The following is an 18,141-nucleotide window of genomic DNA, read 5'->3' as shown; positions in this document are numbered from 1 at the left end:
GTAAAATTGAGTATGAATAAATATGTTAAAATATTTATGTTATATTAATGTTATATATATATATTTTTCCCCCCTTCAATTGCATATATGCTTTGTGATCTTGCCCCTAATTAAAAGTCCTATCTCCGGTCTTTAATCCATCGATTTGAAAGTGAGTTAGATGAACAACTGGTTTGTTATGTATCTCTTCGCATTATCATGTGGTGTTGGCTGAATTAGAGAAAATTGGATTTTCAAGTTTGGAGTTATAAGGTGAATAATAAGTACAAAGTTTTGGTCAAAAAAAAAAAAAAAAGCCAGTACAAAGTCTGTATTAATGTCATAGCATCACCTACGTAGAACCATCATATTTCTTCCTCGTCATGGGTCTCCTGCTTGTGTTTGTTTCAGCTTTCGAGCTTAAATTCACGAGCCAACCTTTTCAGCCTGAAAAACTCAGAGTCTCAGGTCTAAATCAAGCTTGAGCGATTCTTGTGGCGCCTCGGCTTGCTCTGGTGGATCCATGCGAAAGCTTCCTGGCCACACCAGATCCTTTTGATCCTCCCCCATGAAAGGTGAGGCCCATGCCATTGCAAGTTCTTGAAAGCTCGATGCCATTATTGGAGTTCCACCCCGGCTTGATGAAGTCTTGTGTACAAGTGAATGGGGCTGCACACCAAGCGTTCGATGAAATGGTGAGTTGATGGAAGATCTCATCGTCATCATCAACTTCTGAGACTGGTATCTTCTTACTGCTCCTCTTTCCCTTTTGTGTGCGTTCTGATGACCCCCTAATGCTTGTGAACTAAAGAACTTCCTCATGCAGAAGTTGCAGGAGAAAACTTTAGTAGCTGCTGCTCTTGATGATTGAGAATCTGGGTCTCCTGCTGCAGAGACTGGAGAAGTTGAGCCTCCTAAGCTCAGATTCAGCTTTAACCACTCTTCAGGATCTTCATTTTCACTTGCTTGTTCCTTGGTTGTTATGAAAGTTCTTTCATCTCCCTGGATGATCATTTTAGTTTCTCCCAAAATCCCAAGAGATGAGTTTCAGGTTTGAAAATTGAAACTTGAAAAAGGGAGTAGAATATAAGGAAATGCTTATTGGAATCCATTTTGAAGCTTAGATTAAAGCAGAGAAAGGTAATTGGATGGGGGTATCATTGTGTAAAGGAAGTAAAATGGGATGTGTTTTTTAATCTTATCTCAAAATAATCAGTGACCCCACCTAGTGATGCTTGGTGCTCCAGGGAACAATGCGTATGTCAGCTTCACTGTTGCCCTTGTCAATCTTGGGATTCTCCAGTTTCATCCTTCTCTTTTTTCTATTTTATCCTCACACAGTTCTCTTCCATAAGGTGGACATTAGTAAAACATTTCCATCTGTTGTCAAAATCAAATCACAGCTTATTTGAACTGCCTGCCATGTGCTTCTCACATATCATGTAACAAATCTTTCTGCTGATCTTTTTTGTAAGTAGGGTGGATATGATAGGTCTTAAGATGGAGTCTTCATGTTTATCCACTTAGGCAACTGGTACACGGATGAAATTTGTTTATTTGCCACCTTCTAAATTTCAATTATTCATGAGAATAGCATTTGACCAGACTTGAGTTTTATATTATATAAATTTCATCGAACTTTATGCTCGAATTCTTTAAATTGTCGAAGATATTATGATAGTATGATATCCACTACTGTAAATTGGACTTTTAAAGGGAACATGCACTTTATTAGGTTTAGCACCCATTACGTGCATATGATTGCATAAAATGTGTCTCCTTGAAGATATAATGCCCTGCCTACGAGCTGACATGTTATCAATTTCATTCTTTAAGATTGGTCAGTTCTTATTATATCAGACACACGCGCGCGCGCACGCACGCACGCACAATTACATATAAATATACTTATGTGTTAGTACAGAGAGAGAAGGGAGGGAGGGAGGGAGGGAGAGGGGGGGGGGGGGTGGGTCCAAAGTATGGTAAACATTGCATTCCCCTGTAAGTTCCATGTCCTCCATTGACAACGAACAAAGAAACATATGGGGAAGGGGAAGTGGGTGAGATGCAGTAGTTGTGGTGGGGTGGGTTTGATTTTCATTGCTTTCTGATATGAAATGTTCGTGGGGAGAGTGGGACCCTCATTATTGTCAATAACCGGGGTAAAAGTAGGAAATGAGTTTGGATGGTCTCTTGCCATTTTTGAAGTAGTGTTTGAGTTGGAGGCAGATAATATCTATTTGGGTGTCTTCGTGTTGGGGCTCTTTCTTTGATGTTCCTTTTCAAGCTTTTGTAGTGGGCAGTGGATATCTACTGTGGGACAAGGCCTTTGAGGACCAGCTTGTCGTCCGAAAAACCACTTGAAAAATATATATATATATATATATATATAAAAGAGATCTTTGCTTTATCTCAGTTCTGATTTTAATTTTGTTTTGAGTCTTTTAGAATAGTTTTAAATTTAAAATAATTAAATGTAAAATATCTTTGATTTAGAATTTCGAATTGTATTTTTAAATAAACAGGATATATTTTTGTTTAAATTTATATTAATTCATTTTTAATAGGCCACATTCAAATGAAATGAGTTTCTTTTATATTCCAAATTTGGAATATGTGACATGCCTAACAAAAATCTTTAGATTGAAAGGTCCAGCATTTTGGAGTATAATATATATCAGATGCGGAAAGTATTTGATTGAGAAAGAGAGCATAATGAATAATGAATTGTAGCTACATCAGAAAAAGGCATAGATATTTGTAGTTTGAATTAGGGGAAAGAATAACTAAAAATTTCATAAGATCATTAATTACAATTAAAAATTTTAAATTATTATCAATAATGGATCATGGTTTTTAATTGAAATCAAAAGCATGTGAGTTTATAAAATTACCCTCACTTAAAAAAAAACACACACTACTGAAATTATTATGATAGATTGAGATTATTATTAATTTGAATTGAAAAAATCAAGATTCACACTTGAAAATGGGTTTTCAATATAAAACTAAAATTCACTTGTAAAACTTTCAAAAGGTACTTATAAATATATAGTTATTACTTGAAAATTTGCCAAAATCATTTCTGAATACAAAGCTAATTACTTATAAATTTTTATATTTGTTAATATATAGGTAAATCACTTAAAAATTTTAGAAAAGACACTATTAAAATTACTATCATGGGTTTAAACTATTGTTAATCTAAATTAAAAAAATCAAAATCCCATGCGTTATGAGTTTGAGACTGTTAAAATTACTACTATGAGTTGGGATTATTGTTAATCATATTTTCAAGTATGGATTTGGTTTTCCTAATCTAGATTAACAATAACATCAATCCGTAATAGTAATTTCAATATTTAAAGGTAATTTTGTAAATTCATATATATTTTTAGTTTCAAGTAAGATTTTAATAATTCAAGGTCTCTAATTATAATTAATAGTCTTGTGAAGTCTTTAATTGTTATTTTCCCAAAGAATTATTCCTATCCATTGGCTTTTTTAACGGCAGCAGCATTTTGGTAATAATTAATATGCAAGAATGGTTAAATCATAAAATATTAAAATATCATTTGTAATCTCTTCAATAAGTATAATTTAATTTTTCCACAGCACCTTTATTTCTCTTTCTCCATGAAAATACCCCCCTCTATTAATTATTTGATTTGGAATATTTTTATTGAAGAGAGTTTAAATCACATATTGCTTGGTGGGCTTCACTCTTTCTAACTACTTAATGTTAAGAAAATTGGACTGATCATTAAATTAGTCGAGATTTTAGTTCATGGTTAAATGATTCGAATGTGATTTGAACTGTAATTTAATTAGTTATAAATAAATTAACATATTTTAAATAATATATGCTTAAAATGAAAAAATAATTATACATAATAATTAAAAATAAAATTTTAAATTTTAAACAAAATAATATAAAATAAAAAAGGTAATATTCATCCATATTAGTATCACTTCATTTTAATCCAAAATATATATACTTATTTCTTAATTTGTAATTTATAACTTTAAAATATTTACATATATTCATGTTGCTACAAGTTTGTAATTCTCTAAGATAGAGAATTTAAGAAAGAAGAGGGAAGATCAAAAGAAGAACAGGGAAGGTAGGAAGAACAGAAAGATTGAGAGGAATTAGAGAAATAGAAGAGAGGAAGATGCTGAATAGTGTGCAAGGCTCATCATTGATCTAACAGAGTTTACAAATTGAATTATAAGATATTTATAGGAAGTAATACCCAATGGCTATAACCCACATAATTGGCGGCTATATCCTCTAAACAAACAAAATATAATTAACTAATGTCAGAATTATAAAATCATAACACATATTCTATACATACATATATATACATATGTATGTATATATATATACATATGTATGTATATATATACATATATATATATATATACATATTTTTTTCACATATTTGTTCATTTTTCTTCATTTATTGATGCTTATTAGGTATAAATATGTATAAATTGTACTTCATAAATATGAATAAGATTTTAAAAAAAATAACAAGATCGGTTCAACCAATGTTTTCCTTGATTTTGCTAGTTTTGACTGCTTGAAGATTGGTTCTTAACCAATTCTCAAATTAGGCGGTTTTCTGTTGTAAGCAAACCAAACTATGATCCACTTTTGCTTCAATTAGTTAAATTGGCCAGTTCGATTTAGTTCTCATAATATTGTAACTATTTACAATTTCGTGCCTCCAAAAGCTAGAATATTTTACATCAAATGTTGCCTCCAAAAGCCCCCAGAAGCACATTCGAAACTTGAAAATCGCTATCCAAATAGATCGTTCATCTCTTCAATTAACCAATTTTCCTGCTTGAATCTTCTTTCAATCGTTTATTTATTTTGGAATATTTTCATTATAGCTGAATTTACATGTTATTTTTGGGAATATGTTATCATTCCTCAGTACTAACATGATGGTAATGAGAAAGATAAAGGTAGAACCTATATCAAAGGGGAGATTCGTTATGTTTATCTTACTATTTCATTCATCGTGTTCCTGCAGGGAGGGGATCTTAATTTAAAATTAAACATGACTAATCCGACCCAACTAGATAATTTAGACAAGGAAGTGAGATGAAAACGATGTAGAATTTGATGGAGCTCATATTGGAGGTTATATTGATAAATACAAATAGGAAAAACAGGGACTATTCGCACTGTGTCTCCTCTAAAGTCAACATCATCAACTTCGTCAAAGCGACGAAGGCAGTGTTGATTTTTAACTTCATGCATTTCTTGCTCTTGAGCAGTTCAGACGGAGTACAGCCATTCCAATAAATAGACAATCAGAAAAGATAATATGGAGAGTTAGGTGCAATGGTTTTATCGCTTGTCAATTCACAAAAATGATAACAAACATGCCAAAAAAAAAAAGTGTTCTAGTTACAGTTCGCTCATCGAGGTCAAGAACAAAATTTTTTCAAGTACAATGGCGTATGGCCTGACAGCACACAGTGGCGGATTTGATTTCAATTTGAAGGATTATGTATGAATAAAATAATTATTAATATATAATAATATGTTTTTTTTTATTGATAGAAACACAACAAAGATTATACTTTAAATTTGTCCCAAATATAAACCAAATACTAGTTTCTGTTGGGTCGTTGTTTAGGGTACATCAAAAATTCAAAATCCGAAATTCTCCTCAGATGGAGCAGAGAAAATCATATTATTCCCCAATAGTGCAATGAAACAAGGAGCAAGTATAGCATTTAACCTAAAAAGACCAGATACAAGAATCAAGCAAGAACTGGTATTCCTACACGAATCAGAAATAGAGGTAGGACCTCCCTCAAACTAGAAACTGCATAAATAGTGTCTCAATCGGGAATCAGGATTCTTCCACAAGTTTTTTTCATAAGTAAATGACTTCCTACATAACACTTCACTACAAATCATCGCTTGATATTCTTGTAAAAGCTATGCATATCCAACAGCTCCATCAGGTACCTGCAAGTACAAAAGGGTGGGGGATACAAAAATTGCATAAATATGGGCACTTATGGAGCATCATAATTTTAGAAAATCCTATTAAATTTAAATCCAGCGTCAGGTCACTTGTCCCAATTGAATGGTACATAAAAAACAGGAAAAACTCAAAAATTAAAGCACTCCAGACACGCATGAAATTTATTTTGATATTGAACCCATAAAGTCTATAAGCAAAACATAGCGTCCAACCAGTATTTCCACTCACAGTATAATTAACCATACTGAGGAATCAAAGCAGTAGAAAGCAGCATTGATAGCATAGTAACATTAAGAGTACTGCATAAGATTTAAACCATACTCCAAAGGAATGGACAGAATAAAACGTTTTACAACCGTGCCCTTGCTTTTCGAAGCTTTCAAATTTTCTTCCTAGCAGGAAATTCATACAGGGAGCAATTACACCATCTGTTTGGCACAGTAAGAAGCAAAGGGTTTGGAGTGATGTCAAGAAGGTCGTTTTAAAGTGGTTAATGATAACATTAAATCAGGATTCAGAACCAAAGTCACGAGTCAGGATCACCTGTGAGAAGAATGAATGAGTTAACCCATAGTATGTAAAAATAGAACTGGTGAAAGGGCTGGTCATAAAGCCATTTTGAACATATGAACAGCATTATAGTTTTCTCCATATTTTTTTGGTGCAAAGTAACAAATGTTATGAGTGGCATAAAATGGAAACATCTCCAAAACCATTCAATCATCTTCACCTTGATTTTTAGTCATAGAATTTCCAGAATTGTGTAGAAACTAAGATAAAGCCTATCAATTTGTTATGGTCTAACAGACTAAGAAAACATGAAAAGCTTGCAAAAGAAAACACAAGATCAGGGCAGATTTAGTTTCATAAATGTTAGATTGTGCAACAACAAACAGCATGCGTAGAAGGCTTAAAGCCTCACAAAAATAAAACTTACTATAGATGTTTAGATGTATAGGAAAATTTAACCAGAGCCTCAGTTCACCTCTAGGAATCATCTGTCACTCACTTGTATCAGATTCGAAGTGAAAATAAATAATACGAAATTTACAACTTAGTATAGGAACAAAGAACCTACTATGCACTATGCAGCATTCTTCTCATGCCATTGGATGAACCATGTCCTTGCGCATCACCCATCTTTTCCATTCCTACCTATAAATTCGAATCTTAATACCTTCTTATCAACCAAGCGAGATACATTCACATTTCACACACATCTAAGCTCTAACCAACTTATCACTCAGAATGAGCAATTCAGCACTTACTAATTCCTAACATAATAAGGCCGATGTCCTACAATTCTGGTTCTCTATAGAAGTTGAGGGGTCGCAAGAAGAGAGAGTGTGTGTGTGTGTCTTTCATGTGTCCTAGAATCAGCAAGACTCACAAAGAAACTACTAGCGATCTTGACAAGAACGGCGGAAGGTACCATGGGGCAGCTCGCAAAAAGCCCGTGCACTGACAGCGAAGTGCGACGTGAGACAGGTAGTAGCCATTGTATTGTGCAGTGGTAAGAGCGATTGTGTGCATCCCAATTCCCCCAAGCTCCTATGTCAATGGAAAAAGATGATAAGCATAACATAATTACAGACATTTGCAAGTAACATTGTCAAAAAAAAAAATGAGGAGCAAGTTCATGGTTCATTTTGGTTTCTTGGCCTAACAGACTTGGTAGATTATGGTTATGAAACAGAAGTTAATCGCATACAATTATAAACAGATGAATTTGACATGGTGGATAATTTAAACAAAAGATTAAACCACTGCTGAATCTCAGGTTAAATCTTCATTTTTGTCCACCACATCACTTTTTAAGCCATCAATTGAATGAATCCCAGAAATTCCTGAACTGGGAATCGGAAGGCAAAATACTTTAACTGAATCGTCTGTGATTAAGCATTGCTTAAGCACTACATTTAAAAAATATACATGGAAATGGAAGCTAGTAGTTGCACAGAGTAATCAGACGAAGGATTGTACCTGGAAGAGCCCAAAGAAAAGCGGCGGAACTGAAGGTGAGGGGCGGTGAGTGGCGGCGGCTGAAGACGGGGAAGGGGAGACGGTGGAGAGGAGCGGAGAGAAGCCCTAGCTGTAGTCATCAATGAGCGAGACAGAGATCCAGAGCGCCAAGCCATTTTTGACTTCTGCCGGGCACTGAAATGATTCAATCTAGGAGGAGACGAGGCCACAAGTTTAGAACATAGAAATAGAACACGCAACGCAACAGTGAGGGCTTTGCCAGGGTTTAGTCGTCTATTGGTGAGACAAATCGATGTCGTTTTGCTTTCTTACCGAGTTTTGATTTTGTTTCTTTGTTACCCCTTTTTATTTAGACAAAAATAAACTTATAATTCTTTGTTTTTTTTTTTTAAATTTTGAGTTAGATTCCTCCAATTTATTTTATTTCTATAATTTAATCAATTAATTTTTTCAATTTTTAAAGATTAAAATCTTTGAAATTATTTTTTTTAAAAAATTAAAAAATTTTATATTTTTATTAAAGGACTATATATTTTTAGAATTAATTATATAATTTGTATGACTCAAAATTTATATAATTAGATTATCTTTTAAATATTTTTATACATATAAAATTAATAAAGACGTAAATAATTTATACATATAAAATTAATAAAAACGTAAATAATGTATTAAATTAAAATTTTTTCTAATTCTAGTTAAAAGTATTAATTTTTTTTATAAACATACTCCTTCTGTTAAAAAATATAAAGCATTTTTAACCGAATCTCACCTTTTAATAAAGTAGTTATCTATTTTTAAACTCATCATATGTTTTATTAAACACCTTATAATAAATATAAAATCATTATCAACGAGGCCACTTTAAAAAAAAAAGGTAATGATTACACCTTAAAAGATTAAAAATATCATACATTTTTTAATAGAAAGATCAAAAAATATTTTTTTAAAAAAAAATTAATAATTTATTGTTAATTTTAACCTTCATATTTAATAGATCAAATTAAAAAGACTTGATTAAAATAATATAAACTATAGAGACTTAATTCAAAAATAAATAAAATTATAAAGACCTATAAATTAATTTTTCTTTTATTTATATATCAATTTAAATATTTCTAAATTTAAATATTATGAAAATAAATTATTATACTTATATTCCTTCTATTAAAAAATATAGGTATTTTTTAAGAGGTTAGATGTTAAAAAATATAAGATATTTTTTCAAAAATACCTCTAATAAATAAATCACTAATATTCTATTAAATAGATATAAATATAAAAAAATAGTATTAATTTAAAGATATGTAACTACTTAAAATTATAATGTCTTATATTTTTTAATTGAGGAAGTATTTAAATGATCATTTTTTGCAATAAGCATTCAAAGATTGAAGTCCAAAGTGAAACAAGATTGCCATTTGATCATGAACTCGAGGGCCTTCCAAAGTTGCCACTACCGTTAATAATAATGATAATAATAATAATAATAAAGGGTTTGTCAAGGAGCTTATATTTAAAAAAGTCAAGAAGCTTCCACCTCTGAGACTTCGGTAGGTTCAGTTCAGGCATTTCAACTGTCCATTGAACTTGTAAAGGACGCCAGGAAGAAAGTTTGAAGTGAGGATGGCACCTCTGTAGTGAATTCTCTTGAGAGTGGAGTGATGATTGGACCAAACACCAACCTCCTCAAGATTCCCTTCTCTCCACATTATGCTAACTCTTGTTCCTCCACGAGCTCTCAGCCCTTCCACTGACCCATTTGGCCATTTCTCTTGAGGAAGTGCTGGAAGTAGGAAAAGATCTTCTAATGTGCTCTGTACAAGCATTTCTGCTACTGCAGCTGTAAAACTGCAACAGCATAACTGTACACGATCATTCTCAAGTCTACTACTGTCAATTCTTTCAAGGGGAAAAAGCGTAAAATCTTTTTCAAGTCTCTGTCATCTTAGATTCTACAGCAAAAGTGTATCGTGCATAGAAGATTCTTTGAAACAACAGAAGTTTAAAATCAACATCTAGGCACGCTGCTTTGGGCTTAGCGCGGAATTAATGATGTTATGTCATGAACAAAAGCACATCACTAAAAAACAATGGCATTTTTAAGTCTCTTTAAGCCAATGATGATGAACAAAGATTTGTTGAAAAACAAGGATTTTAGTCTATTGCCGTGAACAAGTTACCCAAAGTTGGCGTCAATCTGAAATGGTGGATGAGCAGCAAATAAGTTGCTATATAGTCCTCCTTCAAATGGTATCTCATGATCAGGATCCACCAACTTGATCAAAAGCTTGATCATTTCATATGCATTGGAACTATTGCGTAGTCGTGCCCAGCAAGCAGTTTTCCATGTGATCGACCATCCTGGACCTTCTTCTCCTGTTTCCAAGGACGAAATCTAAATCTAAAAAGCTTATTTCTTTAGCGCAAGCAATATCATGTGTTCCGTTGATGCGATGACAAGCTCATTAGAGTGCTGAATTGATACAGGAAATTAGATAATACTACAGATTGTTATATTTCTTTTGTTTAACATAATGTCGTTTAAGAAAAGAATCTTGTAGTTCGAAATGGCTCCAACATCCATGCGTCTAGTTTCTCATGCGTCCGATTATAGACCATGACTGCTAAAGAGTAAAGATGTTTTAAAACAAAACGTTTTATTCTTCTTCTTCTTCTTCTTCTTCTTTTTTGGAACAAGATACCTTTCAAAAAATAGTGAGCTCACACACACACATACCCCCCCAACCTCCTTTTACATGAGGAAATATTGTTGACTTTAAATTATTGCTGACAGTAACTTCTTCATAGGTTATATCACAAACTCAGTTGTGTCAGAATTCAAAATTTTGTCATTGTAAAGGACCTCCGGATAGTAAAAGTGATACAAGGAACAAAACTCAGCCACGCAGTGCATCATGAATCAAATCAAGGGAAGAATTCTACAATGAAATTCCAACAAGACCGAAATAAGTAACCTAATTATTCAACTTATGCTAACCTCGTTTATACAGGCTTTTTTCAGCAGCTTCAATCAGAGCTGGACTTTTCTCAGAAGCAATGGTATGCCCTGGGAATAGACCAAACAAATGAGAAAGGTGCCGATGATGCACATCTGGATCCTTGAAATCTTTCACCTGCATGACACGGTAGATCAATTGTCTATCCTTTAAGCATTGCATATAAAATTTTACCATCAAATTAGAGCAACATGCATCCTCCAAATTTCAAGCTTGTACCCATTCCATTATGCAACCATCTCTCGCAATCTTAGTTGGACGTAGCCTTGATTGAGCTTTTCGGGCTTGTTCAACAATACCATCCTTGTCTCTCCCTAAAACCTGTTTCGGAAAGCCCAGTGAAGTATAAATGCAAATTTTCCACAGATGAAGTCATTTGCTTCGTATGCTTTAATCAACAATATTAAAGCAAGTTTACCTCAGCCGCAGAAAGAAATGCGGAGAAAACTTCTTTTATGATAGCTACGTCCATTGTTGATGATCGGCTCACACTAGCAGACTCACCATTGGGAGCAATAAACATATGTTCTGGGGAGGTTGATGGATTAGTTTCTAGAAATCCTTCATTGCCTTCAATCAGCCAGCTCAATAAAAATGATACACACCCTTCCAACAAGGGATATGCTTTATATCTGAGGAAATCCTGTTTGAAACAACACATCAGCTAAATTTGCATTTGAAATGGTTACTATCAGATGGTACAAGCGCGGTATCTAATGTCTGTAGAAAATTATAAAGAATCTATTGACTGATGTCTATTCTAAAACTAAAACATTAAAGCCTCTCTGAAACAAATTAAACAATAATTTTTTTCATACATTTAATAAGATGCAAAAAAGACAAAATTTAATGATTTTAGTTCGAAGCCTACCCTAATAAGCTTCAACTAAGATAACTAAGGGGTATTAAATTTTGCATCACTAGCATAAAAACTATAAATAAATGTCTGCAGGCTTTCTGTATATGATAACCTCCGCATATAAAAACTATATGCATATGTTACTTGTTTGATACAGACAATATAGTTGAGTGAAATCTCATAAGCACTACGTCATGCAGAACAATGAAATTATTAAATTAACACAAATACTGAAAGCCTGAGACGCCATAAAATTGTGTGTAAGTGTGTAAAGACACAGCATCAGATTTCTCAAATTCTCCGAAGCTTTTCAAACACTTTTTATCTTCATTTTTTGTCTTACTTTTATTTTTTGGTTAATCTCATCAGTTGATTAAAAATCTTAGGCCTGTCAAACTATACTTGCCTCATCCAAAGTGTAAGCATAGTGCTCCCAAAGATGGGTACATAGCCATGCTCCTCCCATTGGCCACAAAGCCCACACAACATCACCATCGCTTGCTGATGATTTTGCCCATATATCTGACTTGTGATGCACAACCCAACCATTTGCTTGGTAGTTTACCTACAGCATTTAGCAATGGAATTAGAGAACTTAGGCATAACACAGAGCACAAAAGTCATGCATGCACGAGAAAAGAATGGGGATTTAGCTGGTTTAAGGCTTTCTAGCATTGCCTTTAATGCAAGTTCTGCAGCAACCTTAAACATTAACAAACCCTCATGGCCAAGAAAAGGAAAGAAAACTGCCCCGACCATGAGGTACCCTACTGTTTTTGAGAACAAGCTTCCAATTAAACAGATATTTTTGCATCTTTGACAGCACACGTCTCTAAATCTTAGTACTTGTAATCAGATAGCTGATCACCACCTAGTAGCTGAGATTTTTTAAATTTAAATAACTGGAGAGGGATCACTTCACAAACTAAGTCTAAGATTAAAATGTGAAAGATGAACAACTCTTACTTTTGCAGTTTCACCGCCATTTATAGACAGAAAGGAAATGTAATCGAACAGGGGCTCTTGACACTCGCTAAGGTTGCAAGGAAGAGAAGGCCAATAATTCATTTCAAGATTAATGTTCAAGTGTGGAGCTCCACTGGAAAAAGATAGCGTGTTCATTGTTAGTCTTGAATAAATTGTAATGCAAGGATTGCAATAAATGTGGCATCACTATTTACTACAAAGAAGGAAAAAATGGAAAAGGAACCATGATTAATATTTGCAGTGTATAGAGAATTAGAGAATTTAAAACCCGTAATGTTAACAGAATATCGGTGATGACATTGATAACATGTCCTATTTTCCATCACATACTAGGGTACCCTGGACTAGCCTTCCTTTTGATATTTTAGAAACTCTCTTAAACATTCCACAACACACTACTAAAGCCAAAAGAGAGATCTTACCCCGAAGAAAAAAAAAACCAAAAGAGAGAAGATGACATGAACGCATCTTAATGCAGATGAAAGAAAAATTAAATATCTAATCAGATGTGAGTTTTCACAAATTCAAACTCTTCCATGAAGCTGAGGTTTTTAATTTTCTTCAATTGCAGCCGCACAAACACGTGGTATAATCCTTATCACTTAGAAAATAGAATGGTGAAACATGTACTGATGGTGATATTATTCAAGCACCTCTCGAAAAGTAAACATTCCAGACGTAATATGTAAAGAGAACACACACAATATAAAAGCATGGCATCACTAGTAAGGGCATGCTTGAAAATGTGGTGGGAGAACTGAAAAACTGCATTTAGTTAAAAGCTTATGAGAGTAGCTTTTGTCTCGAAAGCTGCAAAACTACGTTGATGTTAGCACTGCTAATATAAACATACACTCACTCTTGATTAAGGTTGGCTGTATTAATGAAGATTGCCTTGCTAATTATGAATATTAATCTTCAATTCCTAGTCCCAGTGTATGTGTGCACGTGAGAATGTGTAAAGATTTTTTTTTTTTTGGCTTGGCACAAGAATGTGTAATATAATTTATCAAAAAAAAAAGAAAAGAAAAAGGATATGTAGTATAAATCCTCCATCAAAACCATATCCACTGGAAAGAAGTCAAAACATGAACATACTCCCACTTTGGCTGAAGATCTTTGTTCCATATTCCCTGCAGGTTAGCCACCTGACTTCCAGGGCGCGAGCAAGAAATGAGCAAATAACGACCATATTGGAATAGAAGCTCCACCATTGACGGATCTTCCTCAGTCTGAAATGACTTCACCCTCTCTGAAGTTGAAATTGCTACAGCACAGTCCTTGAGAGATAAATCAACTACAGACAGTGCATGTCTCTTTATCTCCAAAGACCCATCTCTTGATATGTCCTGTGTGCTTTTTATAAGATGCAGTGAGACTCGGTGAAAAAGTTCCTGATAATCAGTTAAATGATTTGCATATAGATCAGCATATGACAAATTGCTTATTGAATTCAATGCACTCAAACACTCTAAAGTGGGTTCTTTTCTAGTATTTGGAGGCTGTGTAAGTGGGCCACTGAAGGAAGATGAAGCAACGAGAAGCAAAACAGTCCAATCTGCAGCCTCAACCTTCAAGTTCTTGTCATTCGAAATATTGATCACCCCATTGCTGTCACTAATCTTCAAATCAAGAATTGCTGAAAATTCAATTCCAAGTTGAATGTCCTTTGCAGAATGTTCTGGTGGGATCCTTTTGCCGGGACATCTTCCTTCCATTATAATCTGATTTTTTCCATTGATGTAAGTTCGATGAAACAATTTGCTGTCCAGAGAAGCTGTAAATGATAATTTTCCAGGTTTACTTCCAGAAATCTTGGTTACCATCACTTGATTTGGATAAGAGGCAAAATGTTCCCTCTCAAATTCTACATCACCCAAAGAATATTTCACTTTAGCTGTTGCGGTGTCTAAATCTAGCTCTCTAAGATAAGTCTCTTCCCCATATGTTAGATGCGAATAATCAAATTCCAGTCTGATATCACCAAGGAGTTGGTAGACCTACACTCCACGAGAAAAGAATGTGACAACTGTCAGGTCATAGTTTGCCTTGTATATTAGTAGAATAGCACGAGAACGTCCGTGAACCAAAGATTGTGGCCTCAGAGAGACAGACTCTCCTCTCATTCTTTATATGCTTTTTGTATTGAAATTCTCAACTTACTTGAAAGGCATTGAATGATTTCAGGTTATCAAAGCGTCATAAATGGGTGAAAATAGAGAGCAATCATGGAATAATGACAATGAAGGATACAAGTCATTTTATCCTATTTCAGAAACTAGATGGAACAGGGGTTAGAAACTTGGGGGACCATTTAAATCTAAATTCTACTGAGAAAGATCAATCTCCCCAAAACTGGTGAGGAAGTGAAAATAGATCTAAAGCTTATAGTATGCATAATTATCCTAAAAATGTCATCCGAACAAAAATTAGATGCGTATAAATATATTATTTTACAGTTTTCCCCCCTTTAGTATCACTACCCTTTCTGTGATTCTCAACTGCAATAATTCTCAACATTTTAACAGAATGAACTACCAGTGAGCAAAACAGTCCTACCTATCCGATAGAACAAGGATTACCAAACAATAGCACTTTATACCAGACAAAAGGAAGAAGGGAGAATTACAATTAAGTCCCACATATAAAGGAATTAATTACTGCAAGGTCCATTCACAACTGAATTAAACTGCATTGACAACTGGTTGTGATGTTTTTTAGTTCAGTTGTCAATGGACCTTGCAGTAATTAATTCCCTTGCATAGGACTTTAACATCATTCTCCCAAGGAAGAAAATTAGCCATAATAAAAGATAATGCCAATAGCAGATACATACTTCAGCAGGGTTTCCTGTTAGCTTAGCCGCTGCCTCAGTAGCTTTTGAATATTCCTCGTGATCAACAAGCTTTCGCACCTCCGAAAGTGCTTTCGGAGCTCTGGAATCAGTGTAGACTCCTGGGGTCCCAGTCCATAGTGTATCCTCTACAAAAATCAAATATTGTGAAATGATTTTTGCCTGCAAATAGAATAAGAGAAGGGAAATCGATTTTTGGGAAGCGAGAAGTCACATTCAGGTACCATTGAGCTGGATAATTTCGGAAGTGATACCACCCCAGACCATAGCTCCAAGGCGTCCATTTCCTACCGGAAGCGCATCGGTCCAGTGCTTCGCTGGCTTCGTAAATGTAACCTTCAAAGGGCAAGAATCCGCAGTTTTCATCATTCTCCGTCTTCTTCAGTGCTGAAAAGTGAAAACTAATCACCTTCCTTGCAACGAAAAAAGTAGACTGTGGAACTTGAAATTGAAAGAGATCAGACTTTGCTTGACGCAACTGTCACTTAACAAGTGTGGCCGAATGGTACAAGTGGCCACGCGTTTCCCTAATGCGGGATTTAGATAATAAAAAACAATAAATGCTACTATAGATACATCTCTTTTCTAGTGTAAAGAAATGACGTTTTGTCCTTTAAGCGGTTTCTCGACTTTCTTCGTCTTCGACAATGCATTGCGCTTCTATAATTGGCAAATATCTACAGTAAGAGCGAGTCTTTCTTTCTTTCATCCAGGGGAGACGCTGCAATGGTGTTCATTGTGCCGCCCAACAACAAAACGCTAGCTCTAGATGTTGACCCCAGGACGACCTCCTTCCATGCCCTGAAAGCTCACTATCCAGCAAATTTCAGGCATACCCATATCACATCAACGTTTATTCCTTTTAGAATCTCCAATTACTCGGCGATGATGATTCCGTTATTATCTCCGATCTCAGTTTTCGACCTTACTCCACTTCAACTCTTCATGTTCCCTTCTTTGGTGGCACTCAACCTCCGATCCTTCCCAAATTATGTTGCTGGTCTTGGACCGTGGTGCCATTGGATTCACCATGCGTTCTGATATAGGGCCTGTTCATGCGGCTTCAGAATTGCCTGATAGGTCAGCGTGTTGGCTACCATGATTGGTGGTGCTGCCTCTGCAGCGATTGCAAAGGAAGAGGGAAGGGACGCAAGAGGAGGAAGGGGACGATAAAGGGCATGATGAGGATCAGAAATTTGATGAGTTTAAAGGGAATGATGTTGGGCTGATTGCTTCCGCCGAGTATGATGAAAACGATAACGAGGCTGATGCGGTGTGGGAAGCCATTGACGAGAGAATGGATTCGATGAGGAAGGATAGAGAACTATATCATGCGTCCAACACGAAGATTACCGAGCAGTTTGTGTGGATTTGAAACGCAAATTGTACACTATGTCAGCGCAAGAGTGGGATACTATACCGGAGATTGGGGATTATTCTTTGAGGAATAAGAAGAAGTTTTGTGCCCGTGCCTGATGCACTTCTTGAGAAGGCAAGACATGAGCAAGAACATTTTACTGCATTGGATCCCAAGAGTAGGGCAGCTGGTGGAACTGAGACTCTGTAGGCACCAACTCCGGTTACCGATTTAATTACGGTTGGTGAGGGTAGGGGTACTGTGTTGTCCTCGAAGTTGGATAGGCTCTTGGATTCTGTTTCAGGGTTGATTGTTGTGGACCTGAAGCGATATCTGACTGATCTTAAGAGTATGAAAATAACAAATGATGCAGAAATATCAGGTACCAAGAAAGCTAGGTTCTACTTAAGAGTGTTGCTCAAACAAATCCTAAACACCCTCCTGGTTGGATTGCTGCTGCAAGATTGGAGGAAGTGGCTGGCAAGATTCAGGCAGCAAGGCAGTTGATTCACAAAGGCTGTGAGGAGTGTCCCAAGAATGAAGATGTTTGGTTGGAGGCTTGTAGGCTAGCAAATCCAGAAGAAGCAAAAGCTATCATAGCTAGGGGTGTGAAGTCGATTCCTAATTCTGCGAAGCTGTGGATGCAGGCTGCCAAATTGGAACATGATGATGTGAACAAGAGGAGGGGTATTAGGGAATGGGCTAGAACACATTCCTGATTCTGTTAGGCTGTGGAAGGCAGTTGTGGAGCTTGCTAATGAAGAAGTTGCCAGGCTTTTACTTCACAGAGCTGTGGAATGTTGCCCGTTGTATCAAACTCAAATTGTTGCAATTGATTCTGATTGGTGAAGAATTGCAACTTATGTTGGGTAAACTTGCAACAAATTCGAGTTTGGCATGAGTAAATTATAGTTACGTAACGACTTTTCTTTCTTAACCCAAACGTAATCACTTTAAATTTTTTTTATGGAAAAAAAAATTGTTAGTTAATTTAAAAATGTTCTCAACTTGAACATTAAAAAAAAAAAAAGTTTCATTCTCAACTCAAATATATGTAAATACATAATTCTTATGGGACAACCTGC

General features: G+C 35.1%; 2 protein-coding genes and 1 pseudogene across 12 annotated transcripts; 1 reads left to right on the top strand and 2 right to left on the bottom strand.

The window, feature by feature from the left end:
• Window positions 1-198: 198 nt before the first annotated feature.
• Window positions 199-1,099, bottom strand: LOC129285576 (zinc finger protein 4-like). The gene has a single exon (XM_054921320.1). It carries the CDS (start codon window positions 991-993, stop codon window positions 436-438), a length of 558 nt encoding a protein of 185 aa, XP_054777295.1. The 5' UTR covers window positions 994-1,099; the 3' UTR covers window positions 199-435.
• Window positions 1,100-5,652: 4,553 nt separating this feature from the next.
• On the bottom strand, window positions 5,653-16,812 carry LOC129285409 (alpha-L-fucosidase 2-like). Of its 11 annotated transcripts, XM_054921101.1 has the most exons (12): window positions 16,179-16,812; window positions 15,924-16,086; window positions 15,682-15,827; window positions 13,944-14,845; window positions 12,825-12,957; window positions 12,265-12,423; window positions 11,418-11,642; window positions 11,219-11,320; window positions 10,981-11,116; window positions 10,163-10,358; window positions 9,520-9,830; window positions 8,017-8,153 (listed from the first exon to the last, which is right to left on the bottom strand). In XM_054921101.1, the coding sequence occupies exons 2-11, from the start codon at window positions 16,066-16,068 to the stop codon at window positions 9,539-9,541; spliced, it is 2,436 nt and encodes an 811-aa protein (XP_054777076.1). In that variant the 5' UTR covers window positions 16,069-16,086; window positions 16,179-16,812; the 3' UTR covers window positions 8,017-8,153; window positions 9,520-9,538. The 11 variants fall into 11 exon arrangements, 9 of the variants coding, with proteins under 9 accessions (XP_054777081.1, XP_054777083.1, XP_054777082.1 ...); XM_054921100.1 differs by having other exon boundaries at window positions 15,924-16,812; XM_054921102.1 differs by lacking the exon at window positions 8,017-8,153 and having other exon boundaries at window positions 9,667-9,844; window positions 15,924-16,812.
• On the top strand, window positions 16,426-17,909 carry LOC129285411 (protein STABILIZED1-like; annotated as a pseudogene).
• Window positions 17,910-18,141: the final 232 nt, after the last annotated feature.

Source organism: Prosopis cineraria, unplaced genomic scaffold (assembly GCF_029017545.1).
Source record: "Prosopis cineraria cultivar Desert tree isolate PC_DT_omini unplaced genomic scaffold, ASM2901754v1 PC11, whole genome shotgun sequence".
Classification (NCBI taxonomy): domain Eukaryota; kingdom Viridiplantae; phylum Streptophyta; class Magnoliopsida; order Fabales; family Fabaceae; genus Prosopis; species Prosopis cineraria.
Note: the sequence above shows the minus strand (reverse complement) of the source record. Positions and strands in the feature narration are given on the sequence as shown.

Excerpts from the sequence above, each read along its gene's own strand:
- LOC129285576 (XM_054921320.1), bottom strand. The coding sequence starts at position 993 with ATGATCATCCAGGGAGATGAAAGAACTTTCATAACAACCAAGGAACAA.
- LOC129285409 (XM_054921100.1), bottom strand. The coding sequence starts at position 16,068 with ATGATGAAAACTGCGGATTCTTGCCCTTTGAAGGTTACATTTACGAAG. Across the intron at positions 12,424-12,824 it reads ATGGCGGTGAAACTGCAAAA|GTAAACTACCAAGCAAATGG; the intron begins GTAAGAGTTGTT and ends TAAATGCTGTAG. Across the intron at positions 11,643-12,264 it reads ATGCTTACACTTTGGATGAG|GATTTCCTCAGATATAAAGC; the intron begins GCAAGTATAGTT and ends TGTTTCAAACAG.